The following is a 26425-nucleotide window of genomic DNA, read 5'->3' on the forward strand; positions in this document are numbered from 1 at the left end:
TGCTAATTCAGTGTCTGTGGCAACTTTATAGAATGTAACTACCATGTATAATGCAGTTTGAAATACTTCAAGGAAGTTTCATGGAACTTACTACATCCCTGTTCATCTTTTTTGTCAAAACAGTCTGAATTGCCATCACACAGCCAGCTCTTAGGGATACAGCGGGTCTTGTTGTCACAACGCAGAGAACAATCCTCACTGGGCTTCCAGCAGTCCAACTCATCGGACCCATCTAAGCACTGCCAGGCCCCATCACAGTGGTATTTCTCCTCGATGCACTTGTTTCCATCCAGACACTGGAAGATCCCTTAAATGCAAAGAACCAAAAGCTAGCAGCACATACTCGGTCATACTGAAGGTCTGAAATTAGATTAATGCACCCTCATTCTGTAGTTTGAGCTTTAACTAGACTGCATTTTATTTGTTTGAGTTCTATACCTTAGTTTATCCATAACCAAGCTTTAATAAAGTGCTCAGGTCAATTAAGTTAGCAAGCTGAATGAGGTTATTTAAATAAGGCCTCATATTTGTTTGGCTACTTTCACGACTTGTTAGAACATTACCAAGACTGTCATAAGTGGTCATTCTATGGCTCAGCCTATATATATAAAAGCAAATATTGGAACACTTAAGCAAATGTGAGGAAGCAAGGAAGCAATAGTCACATTATACCTGGTAAAACACTTGACTTCGATGTGATAAAATGGACACTCACAGGATCAGTATTCTGACCCACTTATCTATGGTAATTTATCTAGGGAAAGCAAGTTTGATTATAATAAACACTCTGGCAATTCACACCATGCACTCAAAACTGTATCAGTATACCTGGAACAAAAGACTGAGAACAGGAGATGGTGACACACCTGGTTTGTTGCAGAACTGGGAACAGTTCTCTTCATCCGAGCCATCCTGACAGTCCCGCTCGCCATTGCAGAGGTTCTCCCGGGAAATGCATTCCTTCCCATCCCGACAGGGGACAGAGGATCGGGTGCACAGGAGAGGGGGTGGTGGAGGAAGAGTAGGAGGAGTGGCTGTGGCTGCTCCTTCAACCTCAGGATCTAGAATCAACAGTTGCTTCAGCAGGTTAGTCCATTAGGTTTTGGCAATGGTGATGTGCTTCTACTGTCCTCCTCCTCCAGAAAACCACGTCATGGCTGGGTAACCACACTTCCCTACCTCACAGGAAGAAAAGGTGAAACTGACCCAAGGCCTAGATCCCTAGATTAAATGGGGTACATTCGCCCATCATCTAATGGGCAATTTTTTTCTCCTTTCAGGTCTATTAACTTTAACCTTAATTTCTTCACTATCTGATGCTATATTCTGGGAATGAAAAATAAGGTAAGTTTCTGAAGATAGGGACTGGTTCTGCCTGGTTCCCCGCTATAGCATCTTGTGGTCTGGGTCAGGGGCCAGCATGACGTGGGCACTCATTCCTTGGGATGTATAAGTGACGCTACTCAAAATTCCCAATTAGCACTCTTGAGAAACTATCACAGCAACCTAACTGACTTGTTAGTAGAATAATCAAAATTGGATTTCTTACCAAAAAGTCAACTGTTTATTAGCACAATTTACTACCTAAGAAATATGTTCCTATGCCTAATGCTTCTTAATCCTTAAGATCGGGTTAAACCAACCAGTGAATCAAAAAGCAAGCTAGTTTAGACAGAAGAGGGAGATGAGACCTCTATGGAGCAGGTACATAGAAACAGGAATGGTTCTGCCCCTCTTTGTTTCTACTCTTCCTTGGGACTTCCAGCTGCTTCTGCCAACAAAGCCCCCTGAATCCTGTGATAAGATTTCTTCTTTTTCTGCCTCAAGATCCAAGATCAGATTTTTTGGCTCTGTGTCAAAGGCTGATATGAAAAAAAAAAAAAGGTAAATCAGCTTTAAGGAAGTTAATCTGAATGAAAAGGTGCAGCTTCAACAGGAGAGCATTGCTTTTCCTGGTATCTGCAGCCCCAGGACAGCTTTGCCAAGGGTCCTCTGCAAGATGCTACTGCTATGGAAAAAGGGGGTTCCTTGGTAAAATCAGTTTGGGAAACTGGTTTAGAGCAAAAAAGCAGATCTCTTTACTGCCAGATTAAGAGCTTTAACACGCTAATGCACAAGATGGTTCCCCAAAGAGGCTACGGTGTGCAAACTTCTTGGAGTATTGCACAGAGCCTTGTGTCACTTAGCATCTTTGAGCAATGTGTTAGATTCTTGCTCTTCTAGGACATGGATGGTTAGGGAGAAGGCCTGCTGAACTGTGGGTTGGAACAGCTGCCAATACAAACATAAAGATACCCAGGATTTTATCTTATAAAAACACACTGAGGAGACAAGGTAAAGTGGATCTCAAAGAATAACCCCACAGAGGAAGACTCACCTGGAACCTCCTGGTTCTCTGCCAGGATGATGATTTTCCTTATGAATGGCTCTTTTGACACCGAGAGGGGCTCCAGCATCCTTCTGTTCCACAGCACAAGAGCTGCTCTGTTCACGGTCACCAGGTAGGGCTCGTGGGCGACTATGATACCATCACTCCAGGTCTTGTTCAAACTGTAGGTTCTATTTTTTAGGAGACTCAGACTTTGCAACCCTAAGGAAGAGTAAAGTTCTTACAAGCTGATATAGAACAAGTAAGCTGTGACAGCGGGGAGGCATGGGTGCCATATGATTGAGGTTCAGTGACCCCAAACTGAAAATAAGCACAGATTCTTCCTATCAAGTTTTCTAGGTTTTAGTTAAAGACAGTCAAAGGAAGTGTTTAAAGCTCCAGGAAAGTGAGGTCTGCCATATGGGAACATCAGATGGGACTTTACCATCTTCCACGTATATACTAAAACACCTGGTTATCAGCACGTAGCTGCCAGGCCCCAAGGATGGCTTCTTAGTGAGAAGACTAGCAAATTTGGCCACAAGGGATAACTTGAACTGTTATCAAGGTATACTTGAAGAACCTATACTTCATTTGCAATGGAAGTTTGGTTCCATTACTTCTTATAGAAGTTGAAACAAATTCTGAACACTGCAAAAAGCTATTAAGTATGTTATTTCTGAAGTATTCTCTTTTAAATCATATATTTAGGCTTATAGATGAGAATTGAGTTTGAGATAGGTGACTTGCACCCCAGCTTTAACTATGAAAATCAGAATCTGAGCCTATGCCTAACTAGTTCTAAGAATGACTGGAATCATTATATCAAAACAAGACTCTTAGCCCCTCGAGCTTCTTCCACCTGCACTGGCTGTGCAGTGCTTACCTAACTCTTTGGTGGTCCAGAGGATGCTAGATGAGCCGAGGTCTAAGGCCATGTGGGTTTCCGCCGTCCAGGTGCCTCTCCAGACTTCCTGTCTGTTTTTGCCATCAAGGGTCATACTTTGCAAGTGCTTCTCACTTTCTACCCAGTAGAGCACCCTCTTTGGCCAATCAAGAAGAAGATGCAGTATAATGCTGCCCGTTCTGTAGAGGGTATGTGTGTCTGGGCCAGTGATTCTAGTCTTCTGAATAGCACTTCTGTCACAGGGCAGCCAGTACAAGTCCCCAGTTGATATGTCCACACTTGCTGAACAGACTGTAAGGAGGAAAAGTAACTCCCATTACAAAGGGCATTCAAATACGTTCATGCACTGTCTTAAGCTTTGAGTCAAGAATGGAAAAGAGACAATTAGGGGATGCAAAAACTAGTCACTAACAAGCCTGTACACCTCATTCACCTTATGAGTCCCATCATGCCTACTCCGATTCCAGCATCTTGTCTGTCACATGAGCTCGTCCAATCCTTATAACTACCTGGCAAGATAGACACTCACTGCATTTTATAGGTTAGATATCTAAGTGCCAAGGCTTGCATTTAAATGCAGGTCTGCAACTTCAAATTCACGTTCCTTTTCCTCATAGGTTAAGTATGAAAATCAATCAATTACACGTCAAGTGACTAAGACTGAAATTGCTATATAGGAAAGCAGAGACTGAGCTAAAGTGACACCATGACACTATGATATGAAAGGTCATCAGTAGAATGGATGGACAGTGAGGAGATCTACAACTAGATGACACAGATGTGATAGGGACCAAGTATATTAAAGCCACAATGTGTCAGTTTTTAGATGTGAATAACCGAGTTAGGCACTAGCCTGCAGAGCACTCCCCCTACACCCATCCTGCCCACCACAGCTAGCTATACAATGGGGTCTGAGCTAGGTATTGCCTACTCTGCGATGCAGTGTAGCATAAAGGTGAGGAGCAGTATTAGGATAGCAAGTCAGACTACCTTGTAGGAAACATAGTTCCATAATAAAGTGTCAGTTCATTTCTGTGCATCAGTTTCCACAAATGTATGGTAGGGAAAGTGCTTCCCACATAGAGTTATGAGGATTAGAGTTTATACATACAAAAAGCTTAGAATAGTGTTAGTTGTTTTAGAGCAGTGTGCTGGACATAGCTTGCACAAGCTCATAACAGCCAATTGTTAAATTCAGGGATTCTGTAAACTTGTTGTTCAATACAGCTATTATTAAAAACTAAATTATATCAACTTAAATCGTATTTGAAACAAAACTAATAAATATTCAAATAATTGCCTAATCATTTTCCTATTATCTATGCTCTTGGTTATTTATATTCATTGCATCTGCATGGTTGAAATACTACATTAAAGCTTTGTTACTGCACACACCTTCCCAACTCCATGTTCAGGGATGTTACATTGGTAGCTTGACATCTGGCTTTGTGGGAGTATTTACACCATGAAAATTGGCAAACTCTATAAATCAGGGCTTGAGTTGGCTTTGGTTGTGTTTTCTAGACCAGGGACGGGCAAATAACAGCACTTGGGCCAAATCCAGCCTATGGTCTGTTTTTGTAAATAAGTTTTAGTGGAACACAGCCAAGGCATTCACATATTGTCTACGGCTGCTTTTGAGACACATGGCAGAGTGCCCAACAAGCCTAAAATATTTACTACCTGGCCTTTTACAGAAACACGTTGACAACCTCTAGTCTAGACTTAAAGTGATAGAGAAAATGTTAATATTGCAGATTAAAGTTACATGTGTTGTGTCTATAGCCATTACATTATTATTTTTTTGTGTGTGTGTGTGTGAGGAAGATCAGCCCTGAGCTAACATCCATGCCAATCCTTCTCTTTTTGCTGAGGAAGACCGGCCCTGAGCTAACATCTATTGCCAATCCTCCTCCTTCTTTTCCCCTTTTTCTCCCAAAAGCCCCAGTAGATAGTTGTATGTCATAGTTGCACATCCTTTTAGTTGCTGTATGTGGGACGCGGCCTCAGCATGGCTAGACAAGCGGTGCGTCGGTGTGTGTCCGGGATCCGAACCTGGGCCGCCAGTAGCAGAGCGCGCGCACTTCACCGCTAAGCCACGGGGCCAGCCCCTACAGCCATTACATTTTAAACACCACAACAAATTGAGGAAATATTTTTCTAGTATTTGAACACTATTATCCACTTCCACAAATAAGTCATTTATGTCATTGATGACTGGTTTTCATTGCTTCAGTTTCATCTCACTTGTTTACAGAAACACAAGTGTCAAACAACATTCACATCAAGACTACATTCAGTCAATGATGTCATAGACTTTTGTTAAATCAGGTAGCAATCCAGCATTTGTTCATAGCTGGATTTTGTTAAATCTTGATCTTGATCTATACATTGCTTTTTTATTCTGAATTCTTGGATCTGCAGCCAATATGTGAAAGTTAGTTGGCTATATGAAATTTACAATAAAGAATGTTGTATATTTTATTATTTGTAAATTGTGTTGCACATCCTTTATATCAGTAAGCTTTATATAAACATAAGTAGGTAGATATATGCACACTTTTCCCCCTTAGCAAGCCAGTCATTAAATAAATCCCAGCACACCATTGGGTATTCTAATAAGAATTCTAAGGTTATCTACTAGGGAAGTTGACAAACAGGCAAGGCATGGAAGTGGGGCACGGGTGGCAGAATAGAGAAGCCAGTACACACAGGGCTTAATGTGCTATAAGTTCTTCCTACTCCTGGGTCTTAGGGTGGGAGCATACCTTTACTAAAATTCCTCACATTTTCATGTGGAAGAACATGCATAGGATTGTACGTCTGAATTCTCCCCACATTCCCCAAGTCACTCCTTCCCAGGAAAGAAGTGTCTTAAGATTGGCAAGTTAGTAAAAACAGACTGGCCATACTCTGTTCAGCTTCTCTCTTCTTTGCTAGGCTCTGCCATCTGCAGAAAACGCGTGCTCTCCTCTGGAGGAAGATTTAACCTTGGCACTACGCTGATTCAAGGTGGCAAGTCCAGTTGCCAGGGTCACAAAATGCTCTTTGAGCGACGCTAGACAGGTTCTTAAAGACACGTACTCTATTTAAAAGCAGAGTTTTGCAGCCCTCCAATTTTTGATTAGGAATTTCATCTGTATTTTCCAGCCTCAGTTTTCATCATGAGGACAAGATTAACACACCCAAGAGAAAACAACGCTGACATCAGTATACTTTGATGTAAGGATAGCTGAAAGCTGCAATCTCATGGGTTGTAAGGAGGCCCTGAGATCTGTAAACAGGCCTAGATAGAACGCCTGAAGCTGACTACTATCTACAAAAGGCCTGCCCGGCTTTGTCAAGCTTTTCAGCCACTCTTTAGGAAAAACACTGCTGTGTGTCTCCTTGACCCATACAACAACACTTCTGACACCAAGTGGCTGGGTTTTTTCCCCACACAAAGCAATTCTGCAACACCAGCTGGGTGTCCTACAATTCAATTCCATTCTGACACTGTCTACCTGGAGTTAGCATCAGATCCCACAAGTTAAGGGCTTGGTCCCACAAGACTGTCCCCACCTTAGACACTAATCATAAGTCTCTGGTTGTCACCTGTTCTTCAGGCTCTAAATCGGGGTTCCTACAACCCCCTCCTTGAGTTCAACAATTTGCTAGAAGGGCTCACAGAACTCAGGGAAACACTTATTTATGTTTACTGGTTTGTAATATCAAGGATAGAGATGAACAGCCAGATGAAGAGATACATAAGGCAATGTCCAAAGGATCCTAAGTCCAGAATCTTCTGTCTCCTAGAGTTGGGGTACACCTCCCTCCAGCACATAGATGTGTTCACCAACACAGAAGCTCTTGAACCCCATACTTTTGGGATTCTTATGGAGGCTTCATCACATGGGTTCACATAGGCATGATTATTAACTCCATTTCCAGGCCCTCTCCTCTCTCCAGAGAACGGGGAGTGTGGCTAAAAGTTCTAAGCTTCTAGTCATGGCTTGGTGTTTCTGGTGACCAGTCTCCTAGGGGCAGTGATAAGGTTTTTAAGATTTTTCTGGTCTTAGGTCTGGGTAGGGTAGAAATTGCATTGCAGAACACACCAAGAGTTGCCTCATTAGAACAAAAGCTGTTCCTATCACCCAGGAAATTCTAAGAGATTTAGGATCTCTATGTCAGATACTCCTATCACTCAGGAAATTACAAAGGTCTTAGTAGCTCTGTGCAAGTAACTGAGGACAGTGACAATATATATTTATTATTTCAGAGCCACCTACCATAGGGACCAATATTCAATACAAGAGCCAGCTCAAATGAAATGGTCAGCCTCTTATAAATCCTTGATACAATAATTGTACCCAAAAACCAATTAGCAAAGATTACCCAGGGAGGGGAAGGTAGCATTTTAATTAAGTGGGAAGAAATTCACAATCAGGGGTTTCCTAGACAGTCATTAGATGTATCATAAGACCACTGCCCATTTCAGTTTCTCCTGAAAGTTCTCTAGGTCAGGGTACTGGAAGCTCTTAGGGGCCAGGCATTGTGTTTGCCCACAAGGTAGCATCTACTGCTCTAAAAGATGTCTCAGGAATGTATATTTCAATACAGCACTTCTTGTAGTAAAGCATGTAGTCAGAGTCCCCAGGGCACAGACATTCAGAAATCAAATTACTCACCCCAGAGCTCAAGTCTCAGTTCTCTTTTACAAAGTAGATGTTTGCATTTAGGCAGAGTACAGGGAGCTAAGGGTAGGGTGTGGCATTTAGGAGTGTGGGAGGGGAGAGAAAGTATACATCACCATATTAAGAAAATATCTTGCTAGTTCTCTCTGAAATCTGCATTGCAAATTACCTCTAAATTAGTATAAGAAAAATCTGCAATGCAAAATTGAAGTATTTAAGGTCTATTTCTCTCCTACCCAGACTTCAGGCCAGAAAAATAGAATTTTAAAAACCTTACCACTGACCCTAGGATTTCCCAAATCACGGTAGCCTTTTAACTCTGCATGCCCCTCATAAGAACAAGGGTAAAGCAGAGACACTTAATATTTAAATTAGTTAAGACCACTCTTTGGCATTAAGGTTGATTCAGATCAGGAACAGGTAGGACTTAGTGGCTCCAGTTCTAGCTAATTTTAAAGTCAGAAAATAAAGGGGAAAACCCAAAATAGCCACTCCCACTTACCTCTATGCTCTGTCCAAATCTCTTGCTTTTCTCCTGAATAGCCAGTTGAGCAGAACAGCTGTCCCTTGGCATTTGTCCAGTAGACAAGGTTTCTTTTCCAGTCAATATCTAGTAAATAGATGTTCCTAGGATGCTCTTGAACTAGAGTTTTTTCTATAGCAGTTCCCATAAAACCAACTTTCAACAAGTAGAGATGTTTGCCAGAAGAAAATACAAGTTTCAACTCTACCAGGGAAAAGAGGAGACTTATTACTTGACTATTTGTCAAATAAGCCCCCTACTCCCTTCTTGAGCAATGCCCCTCCCTCGAGCTGAGGCACCCACAGGAAGGGATCTTATCAAGTTCACTTCTGAAGCACACAGACAACATGAACATCCTAGTTTCCTTAAAGCAGTCAGTCATTTGGGCAAATGAAAGTGTTGCTCAGTTTTCTCAAGGCACTAAGTCTTTGGAATTTCTGCTGAAAGGTTCACACAGAATCATGAGGATTAGGGCTGGAGTGATGCTCCATTTTATTCAGGAATGTCATCAAATCCTTGCTTATAGTACACAAGTCTCAGTGCAAAGAATTTTAAACTCTATTGCCTATTTAAAGAAAAGTTACTTGGGTATTTAACTGTATATATAATGTTCAAAATACAATTTAAGCTGAAGTCTTGAGTTTGGCACAAAAGCTTATCACACCGTGATTGCATTCCATGGCTACCCCTGTGAACTGCATTTTTTAAAGATAGTTAGAACACGAACACATTTATGTCATTTGTTCCTCTGAAAACCTCAATGTTCTATAGAAAGAAGTCAAGTAATTTGGATAGAGATGTTCAATGGATTATGTAAAGATGTTCCATCTTTAATGTTTCAAAGATGGAACAGCAACGTGAAGAACTTATGTTAATATTGAACTAGATGCTCTGCTTACAAACAAGTCAGAACACACAATAGTCATAAGATTATAGATTTCTTTCTTATATCAACTTGGTCATTTATTTTTCATGTAAAACTGAGTGGGGTAAGCTATTTATTCCTGTTTTAAAACTAATGAAACCCAAGTCTATTGAGGGATGAATGGATAAACAAAAGGTAGTATATACATACAATGGAATATTATTCAGCCTTAAAAAGAAAGGAAATTCTGACACGTTGCAATATGGATGAACCTATGCTAAGTAAAATAAGCCAGTCATAAAAGGACAAATACTGTATGATTCCACTTATATGAGGTACCTAAGGTAGTCAAATTCATAAAGACAGAAAGTAGAATGGTGGTCGCCAGGGGCTGTGCCGAGAGAGGAATGGGGAGTAATTGTTGAATGGGTATAGAATTTCAGTTTGGGAAGATGAAAAAGTTCTGGGGATGGCTGGTGGTGATGGTTGCACAAAAATATGAATGTATTTAATGCCACTGAACTGTACAATTAAAAATAGTTAAAATGGTAAATTTTACATTATGTATATTTTAGCACTGATTGGTCTAATGGTTAAGAATAGGCGATCTCAATGCCGCAGCCCAGGTTCGCTTCCCAGTCAGGGAACCACCCCACCCATCTGTCGGTTGTCATACTGTGGCGGCTGTGTGTTGCTATGATGCTGAAAGGTATGCCACTGGGATTTCAAATACCAGCAGCATCACCCATGATGGACACGTTTCAGTGAGGCTTCCAGACTAAGATAGACTAGGAAGAAAGAACTGCCACCCACTTCAGAAAAAATTGGCCATGAAAACCCTATGAATAGCAGCAGAGCATTGTCTGATATAGGGCCGGAAGGTCAGAGGATGGTGCAACAAGACCGAGCAGGGTTCCACTCTGCTGTCCACAGGGTCACTAGGAGTTGGAATTGACTCCACAGCACTAACAACAAATATTTTAGCACAATAAAAAAAAAAAAAATCAAGGTCTTTTGATAACAAAATTTGTTATCAAAGTAGGTTGTCAGTATAAAAGTGATTGATCCAAAAATGGAAGCTACATTATTTCCAGGCCTACCAGGGAATGTGCCTCCTTGAGCCAAGCCCATTTCACCCAGCATACTTACCATTACATGTACCAGAAGGTAAAAGAAACATTCCCTCTGGACAAACACACTTATAGCCCTTGGGATGGACGGGAGACAGGAGACACAAGTGGCTACAAGAACCTGGAACGCATGCTGGGTATCTGCCTATTTTAAAATAGAAACAGGTAGATACAATTTCAGATTTATTTATCCATACTAGTTCAAAAATTAATACTCAAGGGGAGTTAAGTCATTTTTGCCTTAAGAGGAATCCCAGTGTACTTGTTACCTTCCACGTTAGGCATGCTGACCTCTGAATGCCTGTGGTCTCCTGTCTTTCTGATAGTGACAATTACCTACCTATATTGAGCTCGGGCCAATAAAGCTTCAACCAACAGCATCTTCTCCCTTAGAGTTAAGGCAAAATGACTGTCTAGCTTGCTTATAGGAAGACTCTCTTAGAAGGAAATAGCGGTCTAGGCTCTCTACTTTGGTTAGTTTCTTGGACCCATTTAAGCAGCATTATCTGAGTTGAATCTGACATACAATTTCAGATTAACAAAAGCTTTCAACTCCTAGTCAATGAATATTTGACTTCCTTCTATAAGCAGGATGCTGGGCTTGGTTCAATTTTCTGTTATCAATTCACTTGTCAGTGAGTAAGTTATTCTAGCGCTTCTATGAACAGCTTACTACCTTGTTTTGTCTATTTCAGACATTAAAAATCTGGTTGCTACATTGGACAAGCATAAGGTACATGCCTGGAATGAGTTTCCCAGTAGATGTTTTCGTTCAGTTCATCTTACTTAGAAGTCCTGTATAAGTCTGAAATGATACCAAGAACGTTCCCCCGCCTCAAAATAGCAAGTTCCAACAACAGACTGAGGTAGTAATTTACGTAGTTTCCATTTAATATGCATTCTGATTCATAAGCATTTCAAAAGCAAGCTGTTGACTTACTCTTAGGCTGCTGGGATTTGTGGAGGACTGAGAAAGCAGATACGGAGGCATTTAGCAGCACCTCTCTCTTCTTTGGGGTGTGGGGTGAAGTACGAAACAGCTGTATTTTATTTGCCCAGAAGAAAGAGTTCTCAAATACAGCTAGTCCTACTGGATCTTCACCTTCCAAGAAGACCTCAGGAAAGGTGTGCCTCCCGCTGCCATCCACGTTTACCGTCTCTATGGACTGCAGGTTAGAGAGTCTCATGAGAGCATGGATGCATTAGCCAGAGATGCTGACAATGTCAGTGCACCCCAGTTTCTTGGAAACTGATTCAACATCTTTACGTGATATCAACTTGATAGAGATGAACTCATCTAAGGATTCATGAAGGCTCATACCAAAGCCAGTGGATTGGACTGCTTCTTGTACAAACTGGGGTCACAGATACGTTGTACAAGTAGCTACAATAACTTATTGTCCACATCCAGACATTGTCCCAAATCCTTTCACTACATTCTCCAACTGCCTTCTGAGGTAGGCATTCTATCTCTTTTCAGAGAGGGCAATGGGAGCTCAAAGAGCTCACCGTAAGTAGCCAAAATCACAGCTGGAGGTCATAGGCTTAAAAACATGACTCCCAAGCCTCTGCTTTTAGCCACCATGTCATATTGGTCTTTTAGTTGGATGCTTCCAAAAATGAGATAACATAAACTAGAATATTAAGACCTAGAAATACGAGTACCAGACACTGAAGTACTTAAGTAACTGCATGCTTTCAAGGAAGTGGACTGCCATCTTAAAAAGGTTTTGTATCCTAGGTACAACATAGAACATGACCTATACTACCAGGAAATTCCAGTGCCAAGTTTGACTGTAGAGTATTTAAGAAAGTCACACTAAGTCTCCAAGCCTATGTTGATACAGTCTGGCTCTACCTAAACATACCATGCAATTATAGCTTGCTGTTCTCAATTTTCATGGCCAGAAGATACCTCACCAAGTTGGTGTAAGACTTAAGAGAACTTGGTACTTACCCACCATCACCCCAAGCCCCTACTGAAAGGGTTTCCCTTTTCCTCCTAACCTATCTATGGTACCTCTTTAAATTTACTGATCCAGTAGAGCCTGCCAATCACACGGTCAAGTGTCAGTCCCACAGGTTCCTCCATGTTCACAACCGCAAGCACCTTCCTATCAGAGCCGTCCATCCCTGCAGTTTCAATAGTCCGCATGCCTTTCTCACCTCGATTTACCCAGTACAAGTACCTGAGGACAGCAAAAGTGCAAAGGGTTAGAGAAGTCCTCAGCTGCACGTACATTATCCTGAACAGCCAGGCTCCCTCAGCTCTCTCGCACAGGCCTCGTATCATTGCACTGCTGAGAATGCTGGATATTTCTTCTCTTAGACTCAGACTTTGAAAAGTTTGGCTCTATAATATTCAATTTAGACTTCAAAATTAAGAAATTTTTGGAGCAAATGAGACCTAGGTTGAAAAGGCTGAAGTGTTCTTTTATCAACTTAAATATCTAAGATAACCAATGATTTTGGATATATTCCAAGAAATACTACTTACTTCTTTTCAGGAAACACTATCAGCTGCTCTGGCACCAGATCCTTTTCCAAGATTTTGACGTAGCCTCTACCATCACTTAAACCAGCATAGATGACCCTTGCGAAGCTGCTAGCCCAATACAACTGTCCCGTGAACCAGTCCAAAGAGATACTGTTCACTGTTTTAAGTTCTGGGGATACAGGAGAAGTGTTATGTTCCTGTATTCTTCTACACCCATCTTACTTTGAAAAGACAGACTCGGACAAAACGTTTCTACATCTGATTTCAAGCTATACAACGAGGCAAATAGGACACAGGGAGTGAGGGCCAGAGTTGTGCTAAGGTGTTTCCCACATAGAGTGGGCAGAGGGAAAGAGAAAGACCTTAGCAGAAGCAGAACCAAGGAATCCAAGAGAATGTGACCTCACTTTGGGGCAATATTTATTACAGAAGTTTCAGGTGAATTGCTATGAAGTCTACATCTTAACTGCTACCAGAGGATTTCTATGTGCCCAGATCTATGCTAAGCACTTCCTTACCAGCACTGTCTAGATTAATCCCCACGCTTACCCAAAGAGACGAGGGCTATTACCCTCATCTTAGAGAGGGCAGTTCAAAGGAGTTAACAACTTGCCCAAGGTCACATACCTAATGGTGAGGCTGAGACTAACCTTGGCCTGAGCCCACGTACTCAAATTTTCTGTACTGCTTAACAGTGATTTAATTATCAAGTTATGTTCTATGAAGCTCCTGTAGAGCCAAACTACATAGTCTTATCTCAGATTGAGCTTCTATGTACTCTCATGATTCATGACAAGTGAGTCACAGAGGAAGGTGCCTGGATGAATACATACACTTCTCACATTATGTTTAAGTAGCTTTAAGAAACTAGGCCTCTTAACACCAAGAAATATACCTGGATAGAGGGGAATGGAGTTTGGCTTCCCAAGGACAAACACATTTAAGACTTCATCCACCCAGAAATACATGCTTCTCTCAAGATCATATGCAACAGAAGTCGGCCTTGATTTTATAGGTATCAGAGTCTCATAATTGCCTGTTCTTCGATGCAGGACACCAAGCTCTTGATCTGCTGCGATAAGAATTTTAACAGCATCATCTGCAATAGAAGTAGGGACACATTACTTTGAAACTTTCTTTCACATCATTCTCTTTAAATATGTTATCCCATCTCCCATGCCAAAATCCACTTATCTCTGAAGTCTAGACTGAGGCATATCCAGAAGAGATCTAGTTGACCACGTTAAGTCTCTCTTCCTCCTCTGAACTCGAGCACATTAAAACTAATCTTTGGAACTTTACTGCCTTATTTGATTTCAGATTCAGCCCTTCTCCCCAGCTAGACAGAAGTCCTCTCCATGCCTTGTATATAGTAGCCAAATGTAATTAAGTGCCCCAGCAATAAAGAAGCACAGGCCAAATTAAGATTATGTTGGTTGGGTCTCTGGAGCACCTAGTTGTAGAGCCTATAGAATAACTAAGTCATTTAAAAGATATTTAATAGCAACTGACACTCCAGTTGGCCAAGGAATGTTATTAATAGCAGCTTCTTTATGGGAAGAACAAAGTCATCTCTAACACTAAACCTTAAAATGGATCATCTATATCACTTTTATCTATAATTACTGCTAAGAATAAATAGAGCAGGAGCTGGCTTTGCTTTCAGTATTGAAACTCACCCATAACTCGACAGTCGGTGCCATTGAAGAGCTGGTGACCTTGAATACACTCACAGGAGTAAGAGCCTGGTGTATTATGACACAGCTGACCACAAGGACTGTAGGCCATAGAGCACTCGTCTACATCTGAAGACAGAGAGCCAAAAGTTAGAGAAGACCCAGGAACAATCTCTTGAATATTTTTGTTTTTTTGGGCCACTTTTCAGATACTCACTAGACATGCATTATGTGGAAGTCACTGTGCAGGTGCTGGAATAGACACTCCTTGCCTCCACAGAATGCCCACGCATGTGAATGTAATTCAGCAGAAACATCACATAGGGACCCTAGATGTTTGGTTGATACAGAATACTGATCTATGTTACCCTAGCAACATTCTTGGGGACGTGTCACTTGTCAAGCCAGCCAGAGCCTAATTCAGAATGACAAATGTTAAGGCCTAGAGTTCACTACCGTGCCATGTGACATCTCATCCAAAACGATGGACAGGGCTTAAGCCTCACAGGTATAACTGGCAGAATTTAGATAAGGTACTATCCTTTCCTAGTACTTAAAGCAGGATGGCAGGGACCCTGTAGAGTATGAGTCATAGGACTAGGAGAGATTTTTTTTTTTTTTTTTTTTTTAACAGGAAGGAATGTGGTTCCTTGGGGGCATTGCCAGGAAAACATTATTCCTCCAAAACCATAGGATCCTAAAGTAGAACAATGCCTTCGCAGCCCAGGGGAAGAATAATTAATATATGGCCACAAGTCAAACTCAGTGGCCAATCAAGCCCCACAACGAGCCATAACCCTAAAAGGCTGCTGCAGAAGCCTGGGCATGTGTACAAACCCCAGACCCCTCCAAGGTCATGACCAGACACTAACTTCCCACTTCCAATGAAGAAACTCATTACAATTCTTGATGAATTGTTAACACCAAAGTCATTGTTAAATGTAACTCTGATGCTGTCTAATAACCAGGGCCTTTCCTCTTTATCCTTCCCACCCAAGCTTGTAGGGCTGCAGGTAGAACCCACGAAGAGAGAGGGGACTACTGAATAGGGGTCATTGCCCAGGCTCAGGCTGGCAGGGCTGATCTACTCTTAGGCCAAAGCATTAAGACAATAAGTCTTTTACCCTCCTAATCACATTTTAACCTAAAATATGGTCCCATATTTTTATGGACAAGTGCTACAAAGCAACAGCCATAACCTGTTCATATTGTTACTGAAGAATGAAGATATATGAAATTTATTTTAGCCATTCTGGCATAATAAACCCATTTCACAAAGGGAAGAAATGCGACTTCAAGGATTGAGTGACTCAGAGAAGGTCAGCCAGCAGGAAAAAGCAAGGATAACACACAGTAGGCTCCAATTTCAGAATCTGCCCTACCACCCACACCACAGACCTAGGCATGGCTGTGAAGTGATAAGCGTATTTATTCTATGAAAGAAACCCTTAAATTCCATAAGAGAAAGATGCTAAATTTAACATTTTCTCATTAGTCAACCGTTGACCTGCAATTCTCACAAAGGAGGATAACAAGCATTGACAAGGATGTGGAGAAATTGGAACCCTTGTGCCTTGCTGGTGGGAATGTCAAATGGTGCAGCCTCTGTGGAAAACAGTTTGTTGGTTCTTCAAAAAGTTAAACATAGAATTTACCATATGATCCAGTAGTTCCACTTCTAGTACGTACCCAAGAGAATTGAAAACAGGCACTCAAACAGATATTTGTTCACCAGTGTTCACAGCAGCATTATCCACAGTAACCAAAAGGTGGAAAAAACCCAAATGACCATCAACAGATGAATGGATAAAATGTGGTATATACATACAATGGAATATTATTTGGCCTTAAAATGAAGGAAATTCTGATACATGCTACAACATGGATGAGCCTTAAAGACATGCTAAGTGAAATAAGCCAGACACAAAAGGACAAATACTGTATGATTCCAATTACATGCAGTAATAGAATAGGTAAATTCAGAGAGACAAAAAGTCAGTAGAAGTTACCAGGGGATGGGGGAGGGGGGTCTGGGGAGTTATTATTTGGTGGGTACAGAGTTTCTGTTGGGGTGACAAAAAAGTTCTGGAAATGGATAGTGGCAATGGTTGCACAACACTGTGAATGTAGTTGATGCCACTGAACTGTACACTTAAAAATGATTAAAGTGCTAAATTTTATGTTATGTATATTTTACTACAATAAAAACTTTTTTTAGGGCCGGCCCCGTGGCTTAGCGGTTAAGTGCGCGCGCTCTGCTGCTGGCGGCTCGGGTTCGGATCCCGGGCGCGCACCGACGCACCACTTCTCCAGCCATGCTGAGGCCGTGTCCCACATACAGCAACTAGAAGGATGTGCAGCTATGACACACAACTATCTACTGGGGCTTTGGGGGGAAAATAAATAAATAAATAAATAAATAAATAAAACTTTTTTTAAAAGATGAGCCAAATGAATTCTGACCTCCACAGCTCTGACGATCCAGCTGTAATTGCCATCCAGTCCCACACGAACACTGGACACCCCAGCTTGTGTCACTGCACTGCCCCTCACAGCCCCCGTTGGCCAGAGAGCAGTTTTTACCTGGTAGAGACAAGACAGTGGTCAGTACATTTGAACACGGTAAAGATAAAATGTTTTACAAATCCTGTTGTGTCACAACCCTTTTTACTCTTATGAGAACAGATGACTGGTTAAGAATAACCTTTGACTCTGACCTCTTACTTAAGAATATGGAGGCTTTAGGGGAAGACTGTAGAAGAGGGAAAGTCAGGAGTCACGGGGCAGGGGCAAGGCATTTCTTTCTAGGCCCACAGTCTGGACAATTTCAAGTGTTTGTGTACTGTTCACCCAGGGAGGAGCCAGCAACCTCTTCTCTATTTTGTCTAGAATTTATGGTGGCTGCGACCCTTACCTCAGGAAGTGATATAATAATTTACTAATCCCAATAAATTATCTATACAGGACCAGAAACCTGTACTTTGTTCCATTGTTTAGGTTCTTAGAATTTCTTATGTGTTCCTTTAGTAAAAAGTTTCTTTCGCAGCCTTTAACAGTACTCAAGAGGTTTCATCATACATGTCTAAGACCAGATTTTGGGGGGAAATAGGGGACAGATGACAAAATGACTTGGAGACAGATGCTCACTCTCCCTCTACCCCCACTTATGGATTAAGCCAGAAACACAAGGGTTTAAAAGCTGGAGCTGCTTGCTCAGAAGCCCCACCCCCTCCTCACCAGGAAATAATCTTCCTAGCTCCTTTCTCTGTTAAATCCTTAGAGAATTCGCCATTTTGTCCCCAACAAATGATTCGCTTCTCGGTGGCAAAGTTTCTATTCTTTATTCCAGAATTTTAGGAGCAATATAGTTTGAAGTGTTTAGTCTATTTCTCTAAAGCTTCAACATGAAAATAACTCTCAAAGTTTTACAGCTTAGGTAACATTTGCTCACACTCAGGACACCAGAGCCAAGGGCTGGAACTTGTAAAATGTGAGGGATCCATCATTGAAGGATAGCTCCTTATGTAGGAGTTTTGGTCCAAGCATTCTCTCAGAGAGCAGACCCCTATGATATCTAAGGCACTGAGTTCTTTAATCTTATTCTCCCCACTCCCACGTTAAGCCAAGCAATTGGTTTCTTACCACATGTGGTAGGTTCATCGGTGCCATCTGTGCAGTCTGCTTCCCCATCACACATTAGGGATTCTAAGATGCATTTCCCTTCATCACATCTAACCATGCCTTCTGGACAGGAATCTGTGTAGGAAGTTAGGCATTCTTTTTCACTAATACTTATAGTGGGGGGTAGAAATAGACCACCCTTACAGTGGGCACGGTGGTCATATTTCTAAAACCCAAGGCAAGTCTAGGTAGGACAGAAAGTTTTATCTTTTCAGCCAGATTTTCACGGAATTGGGACTTTAGACTTGATAACAAAGAGGTTAAGACCTCTGGGCACTGGATTGAAATGGCATTAATGTGAAATTTAGCTAGTATTAAATAGTTCTAATTGAAATGGTATTAAAGTCAGTCAACACCAGCCCTAAAAGAAGTATTCTCCTAAAAAACAAGCTTATACTTATTATAAAAATGTTAGAATTTGAATATATTCAATATTGCAGATTTAACTCTAGAAAAGAAAGACTGAATGGGATTGTGGTTCACCAAGAAGTTGGAGGTTCCACTGCACTGTGTATGTAAACTAAAGAAATGTAGCACTCACCAACTTCTTTGTGGGGGCTTTCTTCCTTTAATGAGGACCCTTCCCCTTCCATATGAACTGCACAAGGATGTGAGGCATCTGTTAGGAGGCCTCATTAAGACACCGATGCTCAGGTGTTCTGTGCGTTGGTCATAACTGAATAGTGGAAACATTCTAGGCAATGCTTCGAGTGTCCATTGCAGAGTCACTATTCAAGACTGCTTTATGTTTCCATGGATAACTAACTCTTGGTTATTGCTAGGAAACATCCTGTTTTTAGATATAAGATGGCAGTCTCAGTCATAGGAATTAAAATGCAACTTGCAGAAAGCAGCCCACATAGTACAACCTTCCCTTTAAACAAAAGGAGGCAGGGAGCAAGACTCACCACAGATGTCCTCATCTGAGGAGTCACCACAGTCGTCGATGCCATTGCACTTCCAGCTGTCCATGACACACACCCTGTTCCTGCACTGCCACTGCCTAGCCAGGCAATGCTTCCGGGGGCAGTGCACTTCGTCAAACCCATCACAGTCCTCATGGACATCACAGAGCTCCCAGGCATCACGACACTGAGAATTTCCTGGACACTGGATTTTTTGGGCCGGACACACTGTCAATCTCTCTAAAAGGCAGGAGTTGGCTCAGTGAGCTAGAACTGCTGTACTATGAACTTATTATTTAGGTGTTTATAGTTTGCTCATGGATTCAGTCTATAGAAAACCAAGAACTGAAAGGGATGGTAGCCATTGGAGACATGGCCATAACTTTGTATACTGAAGTTTCACCCCAAAGAGTTTAAAAAGTCAATAAAGCTGATAATCTATTTTATGTAATTCTGAAAAATGGAGAAGTAGGTAAAATGTCACCTGTAATACCAGAGACAATTTAATATCTGGGTTTAACATGTATGGCATAGGCTATTGAGTGACTTGTTTTACCTAATACTGTTGATATTAATCAATGGTACTGATAAACAGAATAGGACCAAAGATGAAAATAAGTTGCACATACCACAGTTAACCTCGTCAGAGCCATCTAAGCAGTCACCAACACCATCACAAAGCCAGCTAACAGAAATACACTTCCCATCATCACACTGCCAGGCCTGTGGGTGTCCATGACATATTTCCTCTGCGGGCCAGCAGCAGTGTTCAAGAAGAAGAAGAAAGGAAGAAGTGGTTGTCAGGACACTAGCAGCTTTTAAATTTGGGTTTCATATTCAGTATTTTCATTAGCAAAAGAATAATTAATTCTTGATTTGCTGCTGGAGTCAACCCTAAACTTGACTGTCCTTTTCACACTACCCCTGATGATATCACACAGTACCCCTTACTTACCAAGGGACAATCACCTAGCAGATCAATAAAGCTTATCCTCCCCATCGTTCTTCCAGAACATCATTGTCCAATAAAATTTTCTGTGATAATGGAAGCGTTTTATATCTGTGTGGTCCAAAATAGTAGCCACTGGTCACATGTGGCTATTGAACCCTTGAGATGTGGCTAGTAGGACAGAAGAACTGAATTTTTTATTTTATTTAATGTATTTAAATAAATTTAAATCCTCACATGTGGCTAGCAGCTACTGCACTGGACAGTACAGTTTTATAGGTTCACTTCTTTGAACTCCTTTGGCATTCGACACTACAAGAAGATCTAGGACAAGCTGGGAACTGTTAGTCTGGGGTTTAATTAAACCTTCAAATATGTATGCCTACTGGCAAGTAAACCTGGGGAGCTGGGATTAAGTGAAGGGGGGCAGAACACAAGGCATTCCTGCAAGTATGAAATTTTACTCTAACCTGCAATGTTACATGTTTTAATAGCAAAGTTTCATGTTAAAGTAGTTACAGTAAGTGACCATCCCAGGAACGTGCATATGGAGAAAAGGAATGTAGTATTCACTAAGTTCTTTGGGGGTTTTCCTCCTTTAATGAGGAATTCCCCCTTACGTATGCACTGCACAAGGATGTGAGGTATCTGTTAAGAGGCTTCCTCATAAACAGGTGCTCAGGTGTCCCTTCTAGGGCTTCGAGCACTCTTAGCACAGAAATATTGGAGTTTTATTTCAGCAAGACATTTATCGAATGGCTAACTTGGTTTCTATTGGTTTTGTAGTTTTCTTTGTACTCAATTTACAAAGTTATTTTTCAGTCAGATAATATCTAAACACATAAAAGTTGAACTAGTTTATTGTATATAAAAGTAATTGTGTGCGTTGGGGTCTGCAAGGGTTTCCTATAAAGGAATCTCTGTATTATTCCAGTTTAACTAACTGCCAAGATGGGTAAGCCTGAACTTAAAGTAAGGAGCCAGACTTTTGCTGGATTTTCCATCCCAACGAGCCCTCCACATTTGTTCTGACAATAGTGCTACCAACACTTGAAGGAACATCCCTGGCCTTACCCAATGAAAGCCTGCAACAACCCAGAACACCCAGTATTTCTGAATACCCCCTAAGAGGGTGAAAACCACACAAACTGTGCTGCCAACCGAGCACAGAGCAATAAGGGCCAGATGTGGACAAGTACCCGACACAGTAGTGGGAAGCGCTTACCACACTGCTCGTCAGTCCCATCAGGGCACTCTTGCTCTCCATTGCAGAGCCAGGCCACAGGAATGCACCTTTCACCACATGCAGCTTGCCTCGTTGTGTTACACTTTACTTCATCTGCATTGGATGGCCAAGAAGCAAAGTCATGCGAGTTCCTGGCTTCCTTGGGTATAAGAGAGCACCTTTTCATGATAAGCTGCAGTCAAAGGTCGTTTTGGACACTTTTCTTCAACTAATACCCAGGAGAATGCTAGTGGGATTCAGTACCCTAACAACCCACACGAGTTCACCAGTGATGATCCTTGGAAACCACTGTTTCCAGTGTCGTGGAGTTGTTGCTGGAGTATTGTCGTTGGCCTCCCTGCTTTCCTACTAGAATGGGGCAGACTGACTTCTTCCAGCTCTGGTTCAAAGACTCAGAACATGAAGAGTTGCAAGTTTAGAGGTCTAGGTCCAAAGTACTTGACTCTAGTTTATTTTTAGACGTGTGTAGTAGATACGTCTTAAAATGAGAGTAGGGTTTGGGTCCTACATACCATCTTTATAAGAATGCCTCTAATAACCTGGTTACAAATATTTGTAAGTTTTAGTTATTTGCATGAGATTGATTTTTACTATCAGTTTTATTCAAGTCATGAACTTGTGCTTGTCAACCTTGAAAGATTAATGGTCAAAAATAAGCCTGTTATGGAATGTGGTCCTCAGAGGGAAACACCAAGAAGGCCTGATTGTACTTAATTTACTATATTGTCCTAACTTTCAAAGAGAAAAAGCCAATCCTTGATGCCCAGCAAACATAAGCCACGTGACCCATACTAGTAGAAGTCTCTGAAAGACGTAGTGAAGACCAGCAATTCCTACTCCCAGGGACAATTTGTGCGTATGGAAGGGAAAGTTGTATGCAAAGATATGTAATGGAAGTTGACAATGGAAGGCCATTGCGTAGACTCACCTTCTTTGCTAAGGGACCACACCTTAGTCCTACTTGTATCCCTCTAAGACTGCTTTCAGCACAGTTACTCAATGTTTGATATTCAAATGCTGGCTTATAAAAAGCATTTCTAATAAAATACTTAGGAAGTATCAATCATTAATGGATAGCTAATAAGTTTGCTGTCTACTCACATCCATCCAGGCAATCTCACTTGACTTAACCAAAACCATTAAACTGAGAGCAGGTGATGTCAGCAATCACTAATATGGGAGCACAGGCTCAGTTGTCAGGCTACATAGCTTGGAGTTTTGGTTGGACCACTTACTAACAACATGACCTTGGGAGGGTTACTTCCTCTCTTTGGAACTTAATTTTGTCTATAAAATGAGGCTAGTAAATGAGGGATCCTAAGAGGAAGATTCAAGGATTAAATGAGCACAAACCCACTTGGCACAATACCCACCACATAAATGCTCACAAAGCATTAACTCCTTTACTACCTCTTCCAGCAGATCCTTCTAGAAGGATCTCAATTAGGGTTGCAGCCAGCCCTCAAAGACACTCACTGCTAGGTGAGTCACACCTGGAACTATATTTTGCCCTGGTGATTCTCAGCCTGGAGACCAAATGTGCATATAGATTCTACATGTTACCTGCAGATGGGTCTCAAACATTACTTTTCAAATTTAGGTAGATGCTTTCTGTGAATAATAAGAAACTTATTTATGAATGTATTTATTTACATATTAAGTTTATAGTAGATTTCTCATAGTTTATCAATACACAAAGTACAATGATCACGTGATGTTCTAAAACAGACATCATAAAGATGTCTTCATACTAGAAGGTGTTGGAAACCACTGCTTAGTAAAAAACACAAGTAACTTTAAATCTTGTTTCAGGAGTGGTGCAAACAGACCACACAGAGCAAGGGCTTCTTGTCACAACAGAGATGCTCCACCGGGTTAGGCAAAAATCTGAGGGTTAGAATCTCTCCTGGAAGACAAATATCTCAGTTAAGTGGCACCTCCTCCAAACTAGTTAACAGGACCTTGACCCAGAAAGAGCCTGCATAAGTTAAAATGATTTAAAACCTGCCTTCCATCTGTGGGGGCCAATCAGGAGCACCTGTCCTGAGAGATGGCAAGCCTGCAGGCCCAGGTGGTTTGACAAACTCTGGGCACCTCCTACTGGCTAGGTCACCAGCCACTGGCCCTGTGGGAACTGTGGGTGTCTCAGTCAGGTGGGACCTCAATTCAGCTCTCCTCTGCCTTGGGGTCTGCCTAGACCTGAGTGCTACCAACAGGTGCCACAGGAAGTTGCTTCCTAACGGCACCTGAGGCCCAAGCCCCATTTCCGCTGGGCTGTTTCTGGAGTGAGGGCCCTCTTCCCGAGGCTTCCAAGAAGCTAAATTTGCTGCCTGGTAGACCCGGGCGGCGGGCCCAGTAGAGATCAGGGCTAGAAAGTGCACAGGACTCGGCCTGGACGTTGGGGGAAGGGAGGGCGCGTCCTGCACTCAGGTGTGGCAAGAGCTCCCTTTCCCACCTGCTTGAGGACAGGAGAGGAAAAGACACAGAATTCGTCCCCTGAGCCCACTACCCTCCCACCCACCGGGCAGGCTCATAAGGGACTAAAGGGCCGAGAAGCAGGGGACCACGAGACTCACCTGCCGGCCCCTCCGGGAGGCCCAGATTCGCCCTCCTACACAAAAGGTCCTGCAGAATGCCGGGGCTTGGGGGACGCCGCGCACACCCAGCAAGGGTGTCCCAAGCTCCCCTCCTCCCGCCGCCCCTGCAGCCCGCCACCACTGCCCCCTGCAGCGCGGGGTGCCGCTCTCCCCAGGGCGCCCTACTTACCGATCCCGGAGCCCCCCAGGCTCCCCAGCGCGGCCAGCACCGGCGACAGGAGCAGAAGGAGCGCCCGGGGCTCCATGGCCGGGGAGGGGACAGGAGGGGACAGGGCGCGGGAGAGCCTGCGCTGGGTGCCGGCGCCTCCGGGCGGGAGCCGCGCTCGCCCGAGGGAACCGCAGGCGGGGAGGAGCGCAGGGGGCGCCCGGGGCGGGCTTTACTCCCGCTCCCGCCGCTCACTGGGGACGGCTGGGTGGAGGTGTGAGGGGCGCGGGGAGGGTGGGGAGAATCTCCCAGGGAAGAGCTGCCCGGGAGGAGCGGGGCTGCGGGAGAACCGCCGCGCCTCGCGTCCCTCTCTCCGCCGCTCTTTAGTGGCGAGGAGTAGCGGGGGCTCATGCCCCCTCCCGCAACGCGACAGCAGACACGCGGCTAATTCGGGGCCTGGTCTTGCCATACTTAGGGGCAAGGCAGGGGTGGTCAGCCACACTTAACTAGAGGCTTCTCAAACTTTTATGTGCACGTGAGTCACCTGGACATCTCCTAATGCGCAGACTCTGACCCTGCAGGTCTGGGGCGGGGCCTGAGCCTCCCTGTCTAACAAACTCACAGGTGACGCCTTTAATGCTGGTCCTCAGACCTCACTTTGAAAAGCCGGGGTTCAATAGCTCCAAGCTGAGGGCGTCGCTGAGACGGTAGGTCTCTGGGGCTGTGCTCTGCGAGGACTCCCCCGTCTCCTGTCTTCTCAGCGCACTTGAGCAGAATTAGGCCTTCCTGACCCCGGGTCTGTGATGACAGCTCTGAGACGTCAGTCGTCTTTGGTTGGTGATAGCAAACTGTAAATACAAAGAGTAACAGCACAAAGGCCTGAAAAACACCACTCCCCTTTCAGTCTGCATCACTGCCAGGGGTGGAATGCTGTAATAAACAGTTGGACTTGGACGTGTATGAAATTTGATGGTCCAAACCAGAGTCAAACCTCATCCCTGTAGGGTCGTAGACTTACAGGACTGGAAGAATTTAGAGGCTATTTTATCCAAATGCTGCCGTTTAGGGATGAGATGATGGATAAGAATGAGAGTTCGTGACATGTTCCCCCAGGCGCAGACCCCCCCTCCCTGCCACCCCCACTCCCACCCCCACCCCCTTACTTAGCTAAGCTGTGACATTCCTTCTTTCCAGTACACCAGGAGAAGTAAGTGTCAGATTCTTGGAGAGAACACATGGAGTTAGAATTTGGAATGTAAAGCTGGCAAGGAACATTTATAGTGTTTGGGAATGAAAGGCAGCAATAAAACACCAGGAAAAAAATAGAAACAGAAAAGTGAATTGCAAAATGCCTTCTTAGATTTTATTTGCAACACAATACTCCAACAGCTTTTTAAAAATCATACCTCCTCTTCATGTTCACTGCCGGTCCCATCAAACTACACTTGGGAGACATCGGAATGCCATATGCTCTGAAGTTTTCCTTAAATTCATTGTAAGCTCTGATTGCATAAGCTGATTAAAAGGGCCCTTCTGCTTTTAATAAAAATCTCCTAAGATATCATATTGATTTCTGTGGCAATGTTACTGCTTTGGAACCAGATTATTTCAGATGCTTAATGGTGTTCCGTGACACAATAGAGCAATTTAGAGTTATAAGAATATAGACTAGTTTTGCTCACAGGAGGGCATGAAGCTGGTGGTAAGTATCTGGGATTGGAGTGTGGTAGACCTGGGTTCAAATCTCAGCTGAATGAGATTATAAATACATAAAAATGGCAGCTTTCTTATTATAAATAGTCAACATCAGCTCATAATAACCCATACCAGCTGAGGAAGCCACAGACATGGACGATATGAATGACAAGTAATTTAAATATCATTTACATTTGTCTTTAAATTATTGTATTCTTGGACTCATTCTTTCTTAGTGACATGTGTCATCCTTCTCTCCTATGTGTCCTCCCACATTGGACATTTCGTCTTTTAAATCTACTTGCTCAGCCTGTGGTAAGCAGAACAATGCCCTCCCATAAAAGTTCACATTCTAATCCCCAGAACCTGTGAATATGATACCATACATGGCAAGAGGCACTTTGTAGGTGTGATTAAATTAAGGATCTTAAAATGGGGAGATATTCTGCATTATTCAGGCGGACCCAATGTAATCATGAGGGTCTTTATAAGGGAAACGGAAGGCAGGAGAGTCAGAGAAGGAAATACCATGACGGAAGCAGAGGTTGCAGTCATGCAATTGCTGGTG

General features: G+C 42.8%; 1 protein-coding gene across 4 annotated transcripts in view; it reads right to left on the minus strand.

The window, feature by feature from the left end:
• LOC131393989 (prolow-density lipoprotein receptor-related protein 1-like) overlaps positions 1–24396 on the minus strand; it is a 41828-nt gene extending 17432 nt beyond the window's left edge. For all 4 annotated transcript variants that reach the window (XM_058525133.1, XM_058525132.1, XM_058525129.1 and 1 more), the window contains exons 1-17: positions 24187–24396; positions 21400–21513; positions 19855–19974; positions 19229–19465; positions 18282–18395; positions 17103–17222; positions 14643–14768; positions 13859–14062; positions 12964–13132; positions 12487–12655; positions 11407–11632; positions 10486–10611; positions 8451–8675; positions 3255–3566; positions 2378–2590; positions 867–1061; positions 92–307 (exon numbers count right to left, since the gene is read on the minus strand). In XM_058525133.1, the coding sequence (XP_058381116.1) occupies positions 92–307; positions 867–1061; positions 2378–2590; positions 3255–3566; positions 8451–8675; positions 10486–10611; positions 11407–11632; positions 12487–12655; positions 12964–13132; positions 13859–14062; positions 14643–14768; positions 17103–17222; positions 18282–18395; positions 19229–19465; positions 19855–19974; positions 21400–21513; positions 24187–24262 (2962 nt within the window). In that variant the 5' untranslated portion in view covers positions 24263–24396. The remainder of the gene's footprint in view (positions 1–91; positions 308–866; positions 1062–2377; positions 2591–3254; positions 3567–8450; positions 8676–10485; positions 10612–11406; positions 11633–12486; positions 12656–12963; positions 13133–13858; positions 14063–14642; positions 14769–17102; positions 17223–18281; positions 18396–19228; positions 19466–19854; positions 19975–21399; positions 21514–24186) is intronic.
• Positions 24397–26425: the final 2029 nt, after the last annotated feature.

Source organism: Diceros bicornis, chromosome 29, assembly GCF_020826845.1.
Source record: "Diceros bicornis minor isolate mBicDic1 chromosome 29, mDicBic1.mat.cur, whole genome shotgun sequence".
Classification (NCBI taxonomy): Eukaryota; Metazoa; Chordata; class Mammalia; order Perissodactyla; family Rhinocerotidae; genus Diceros; species Diceros bicornis.